This window comes from Ascaphus truei, chromosome 1, assembly GCF_040206685.1.
Source record: "Ascaphus truei isolate aAscTru1 chromosome 1, aAscTru1.hap1, whole genome shotgun sequence".
Lineage (NCBI taxonomy): Eukaryota > Metazoa > Chordata > Amphibia > Anura > Ascaphidae > Ascaphus > Ascaphus truei.
In genome coordinates, this window is record NC_134483.1 from 82,288,845 (window position 1) to 82,294,844 (window position 6,000).

At 43.5% G+C, this 6,000-nt stretch overlaps 1 protein-coding gene across 9 annotated transcripts in view; it reads left to right on the plus strand.

The window, feature by feature from the left end:
* The window catches only part of MAST4 (microtubule associated serine/threonine kinase family member 4), a 607,818-nt gene that overhangs the window by 566,245 nt on the left and 35,573 nt on the right, over positions 1-6,000 (plus strand). For all 9 annotated transcript variants that reach the window (XM_075590393.1, XM_075590412.1, XM_075590402.1 and 6 more), the window contains one exon: positions 3,121-3,222. In XM_075590393.1, coding sequence (XP_075446508.1) covers positions 3,121-3,222 — 102 coding nt within the window. The remainder of the gene's footprint in view (positions 1-3,120; positions 3,223-6,000) is intronic.

A 6,000-nucleotide genomic window follows, 5' to 3' on the forward strand; every position in this document is an offset into this window, starting at 1 on the left:
AAAATAGTAGTGCTGGCATCAAAAGGCTGTTCACTCTCCCAGTAATGAAATTCAGTTATTTAAAATGGTCAAATATAGCCAGCACCAATTAGAAATACACATGCTGGCGATGGCATTAACAAAAATGCCTGGTATGGCTAATAACACAAATAAAGAAATCAGCAATGAATGTGACAAAACCTTAAGCCAAAGTCTCATAATAAATAACGAAAAGCAGAAAGGAAGCAAATATCATCCACAGATTTGTTAATGATTTCACAGAGGGTTATTACAAGGTAATGTTATTTGTACAACAGCTGTTCTTCTATCATTTAAAATTCAATAACCTTCTAGGTCTGAACCTTAGGGCTGACCTTAAGTACCGTTGCGCAGCTTGTGGCAAAACAAAATGATAATGAAACAAAATCCCTTATTTCCATACCTGCTGTTAACATAAATTTCCCTGATGCATAAAAAGGCTAAGATTATGCCAGAAAGTGTGTGATCATAATGGCATTTATTTTGCCGATTGCTGCTATTCTGTGATTTGCTGAGCAAGTCCAGTAGGAGGTGCAAACATTTATCTTTCTAAGTATAAATCATAATCACTTATTTTTAGTAATATAGTATATACATATATGTATACAGATCTTTAGGAACAATACACATACTTACAGCACATAACCTCTGAACATAGTTTATGCATTAAAATCCATATTGTGCGGTTTCTGGGGTGATACGCGTGATATGGCGTGAGTGGCTAGGGGAATAAACCTGTTTTAATTAAGGCGAGCAGCAAATGCTGCCTTTGTTTCTGATGCCTTACGGCAGCAATGCATATTCATGTTTTATGCTCTAAATCTGATTTAACCTGTGTTAGACATTGCATCCAAGTGAGCACGCACATTATTCATTTTTTTTATTTCATATTTGTCTTGCACACACATTTGCTTGGATTAAATTATGTGAACATTTTCCTGTGCAAGGAAATTATTCAAATCTGTTTGGCAATCATAAAATGCATGTAAAGTATTTAGTTAATTTTTATCACCTCATTCATATTTTAGTATGAATGTCATGAAATCAATTATAAAATAATGTTCTCACCCAATTATTTTCCATGCCAGTTGGAGAAATGTACTGTTCATCACGTGCTCATATGTTCTACAGCAGAAGGAGCAGTGCTCAAATGGACTTTGTTGTTTTCCATAAGGACTACTTCAAAAATATCTTTATGCCTCCCAAGTAAAATATACCAAGTCATGAGTAGGGATTAGCTTTGTTTTACCATTTTTAAACAATATGTTAAAGCTAGAAAGCCCCCTTTTACATTACAGTTGGCAGCACTATCATACACCAGTATCACAAGCACGCTGCACTCATTTGACTCCTCTCACATTTGATTCGTCCCTCACATTTTCCTCTAACACTCACAATCTAGCGAAAAGCTGTTGATATTTCCTCCATAACATTGGAAATGCATACCCTTTCCTCTGTCGCTCTACTGCTAAAACTATAACAGATGATCTCATTCTCTCCCACCTGGACTACTGTAACCTGCTACAGTCCGGCCTTACTGCCTCTCACCTGTCTCCCCTACAATCTATCCTAAACGCTGCTGCTGCTACAATCTCTTTACTCTCCTAAATCTCCCAGCGCCTCTCCTGCTGAAAATCCCTCTCCTGGTTTCCTATCAAATCCCGTATTACACATAACATTTTCTTTCTCTCTTTTAAGGCTATACACTCTTCTATCCCTCCTTGTATATCAGGCCTAATTTCTCACTATACCACCTGCCCGATTCTTCCTATCTGCTCAAGGATGTCTTCTGTCTACCCCTTTTGTGTCTAAAGCCCTCTCTCACCTAAAACCTTTCTCACTCACTGCCCCACACATCTGGAATGCCCTTCCCCCTCAATATCCGACTAGCACCCTCTCTCTCTCCACCTTTAAGACCTTTCTTAAAACGCACCTCTTTAATGAAGCATTTGGGTAACTCTGCTGGCTGGTACTATACATCTCATATGCACTGATCTTGGCCCCTTGCACCCTCCTTCTGTCGGTGTAAGTTCTTCCTACTTACCACTTAGATTGTAAGCTCTCTTTGGGAGAGGCACGGTGTTAAAATATTATGTCACGTGTATTACTGCTGTGAAGCGCTATGTACATGGAGGTCGCTATGTAAATAAAGATATACATGCATACATCCCACCTGCTTCCTTTCCTGACAATATTTCTTCCTATTTTATTCACTGGAGCCCATTTATTAAATACAGTATGGCACATATTCAGTTAGTTCAAGTTTTATATGTGAAGTTAGAATTTTTTGGTTGGCTAAAAGGTAGGAGCATGGTGGTGGAGGAGAAAAACCTCCTTGCATTTATTCTGACATCTGATATGTTTTGTGACCTTTAGCTTAACTCATAACTTGTGCCGAGAATATGGTTGGTCAACAGAGATTTTATTATGCTAGATTGGAATAAGGGAAAGGTGCGCATTTTGCTTCGTGACTCCATTTAAAAGTGAAATTCTTTTCACAAATTACCTATATTAAAAAAAAAAAAAAACAGAAGACCTGCACCTTTAAATAATATAAATTTGTGATTCCATAGTATACTTTTTAAAAGATTCAGTCCCTCCAAAAAGTAAAAACAAAAACACGCATCCTGTTAGCTAACGACAGGATTCGAGAAGTCTGAAAAGAATGCCAGTTCTCCTAATTCTCATGAGATATAATAGATACATGAAGCCTTGTTCGACATCTATGGCCCTTATTCTGTAAGCTTTGATACAGTACCTACTGTACGTATAAGCCCCATTGATGTCAATGCATCTTTCCCATATAGGAGCTTACAGAATAAGTGCCTATGACTGAGAAAAGACTGCAGACATTTTAAAAGTGGTGTTTAGCCGATAAAATGACGAGCCGAAATTCACAGAGTACTGCAGCATTACAGTGAAAGGAAAAGGCACGGTAGAAAAAAAAATCTAAAATGCTTGTTCAATAGCTCCAGTATATCAACCAAAAAATCTAAGGGAATGAGGTTCTAACAAAGGAAAAAGGTTGAAATGAAACGGGGTAACTTTTTGCGAAATATCGACTGAATAGTTAGCCGTTTTCTTTCTTTTCCCTTTTCCTAGATGAAATAAATTGGCCGGAGACGGATGACGCTCCACCCACGGATGCTCAGGATCTTATTACTTTACTACTACGGCAAAATCCTTTGGAAAGACTAGGGACAGGTAGGACACATACCTCGTAGTGAAATGTTATCTGTATAAACTATATGAAGTTTGTTTTGCTTACTGTAATTGTAACATGTAACCCCTGTTATTTCATTGCATTCCTTACTTTTCTTGCATCTATTAGTGTATGGAATACACGGTCATATACTGTATATAGTGTATATTTTTTTTATTGTAAATAACTTTTCTTATTAAACGTGTGTATAATTTATTTCGCATTTAACATTTAGTCTGATTAGTAAGAGCGTCAAATTATTTTGCTGTCTTCAAGGAGACTGTGGCAAAGACTAAGGGCAGCAGAATTGGTCACAAAAGGGAAAGAACATGAGTTTTTGCGCCAGAGAGAAGTTAACTTAAGCCTCACAATAACTCATCATCAGATTTACTCTGCCTTGGTTATGGTCTAACTAGAGTGCATGGATAAAATAATATACCCAATATTAAAATGGCTTTCTGTTGAAAATTCATCTTAATAAAATGGTTGGATTGTCTCTCTGAGCCCACTCCAGTACTGTTAGGCCACGTCCATGCTGCTTGTGCACGCCATCAGCTGAGCACCGTGATGTCATGCTCGCATGTAACTGGGGCAATTCTTGTCCTGTAGGTAGACGCGACATGGGGGCGTTTCGGGGGGGCGTGGCCGTGACATCACGTAGCTGGTTCGCCCTCATTGGCCGAACCGCTCACGTGACACCGCCGCCGCACAGCAAAGACAAAAAAGTTTGTCTCCGCAAGCAGCTCTCCGGCCAACGCTCACGTGCGTGCGCACTATACATTTGTACATTGTGTATATGTATGTATATATATATATATATATATATATATATATATATATATATATGTGTATATATACAGTGTTCGACAAATCACCCAAAAACCTACTCGCCCAACCAAAAAATCTACTCGCCACCTAGTCCCGCCCCCAACCCCGCCCCTAGTCCCAACCCCGCCCCTAGTCCCGCCCCCAACCCTAGTCCCGCCCCCAACCCCACTTTAAAATAAAATATATAAATAAAATACATTTAATAAATTCCTAGTCAGAACAACATTCATTTTTGACATAAATGTATTTATTGTATTACATTATACTACAATTAGGCCTTGTTACGTGTGTGTGTGTGTGTGTGTGTAAATGTCAGATCTAGAAATAAAAGCCAGGTGTGAATGACTAGTTTCCTGAACCCCTTAACCAGTGTCTGGACGTCCCCGCTTCACAATATCTAAAGCAACAATCCCGCCTGGGATCTTATCTGATCCGCAGTCCCTCAATGTCCAGGTAGCCTCATTCCCGCAATGTTATAAGTTGGAGGGGATGTGTTCCCTACCTGTCTTCTGGGTTAGGGGGGGTTCCGATGTCTTCCGTGTGAAGCTTGAGTCAAATCTGGAAGACAGCAGTATAGGTTATTTCGGTGTAGTATAGGGCAAGTAAGATATATAGGGTAAATAAGAGATCCAAAGTGTGGGGGGGAGAGAGAGAGTGTGGGGGGAGAGAGAGAGAGTGTGGGGGGAGAGAGAGAGAGTGGGGGGGGAGAGAGAGAGAGTGGGGGGGGAGAGAGAGAGAGTGGGGGGGGAGAGAGAGAGAGTGGGGGGGGAGAGAGAGAGAGTGGGGGGGGAGAGAGAGAGTGGGGGGGAGAGAGAGAGTGGGGGGGAGAGAGAGAGTGGGGGGGAGAGAGAGTGGGGGGAGAGAGAGAGTGGGGGGGAGAGAGAGAGTGGGGGGGAGAGAGAGAGTGGGGGGGGAGAGAGAGAGAGGGGGGGCGGAGAGAGAGTGGAGAGAGAGTGGGGGAGAGAGAGAGTGGAGAGAGAGTGTGGGAGAGAGTGTGTGGAGAGAGAGAGAGAGAGAGAGTGTGTGGGAGAGAGAGAGAGAGAGTGTGTGGGAGAGAGAGAGAGAGAGAGTGTGTGGGAGAGAGAGAGAGAGTGTGTGGGAGAGAGAGAGTGGGGAGAGAGAGAGTGTGGGGGAGAGAGAGAGTGTGGGGGAGAGAGAGAGTGTGGGGGAGAGAGAGAGAGTGTGGGGGAGAGAGAGAGAGTGTGGGGGAGAGAGAGAGAGTGTGGGGGAGAGAGAGAGAGTGTGGGGGAGAGAGAGAGAGTGTGGGGGAGAGAGAGAGAGTGTGGGAGAAAGAGAGAGAGTGTGGGAGAAAGAGAGAGTGTGTGGGAGAAAGAGAGAGTGTGGGGGAGAAAGAGAGAGTGTGGGGAGAGAGAGAGAGTGTGGGGGAGAGAGAGAGAGTGTGTGGGAGAGAGAGAGAGTGTGTGGGAGAGAGAGAGTGGGGGAGAGAGAGAGTGTGGGAGAGAGTGTGTGTGTGGGGGAGAGAGAGAGAGAGTGTGTGTGGGGGAGAGAGAGAGAGAGAGAGTGTGTGTGGGGGAGAGAGAGAGAGAGTGTGTGTGGGAGAGAGAGAGAGTGTGTGTGGGGGAGAGAGAGAGTGTGTGTGGGGGAGAGAGAGAGTGTGTGTGGGGGAGAGAGAGAGTGTGTGTGGGGAGAGAGAGTGTGTGTGGGGGAGAGAGAGAGTGTGTGTGGGGGAGAGAGAGAGTGTGTGTGGGGGAGAGAGAGAGTGTGTGTGGGGGAGAGAGAGAGAGTGTGTGTGGGGGAGAGAGAGAGAGTGTGTGTGGGGAGAGAGAGAGTGTGTGTGGGGGAGAGAGAGAGAGAGTGTGTGTGGGGAGAGAGAGAGAGAGTGTGTGTGGGGGAGAGAGAGAGAGTGTGTGTGGGGAGAGAGAGAGAGAGTGTGTGGGGGAGAGAGAGAGAGTGTGTGGGGGGGAGAGAGAGAGAGTGTGTGTGGGGGAGAG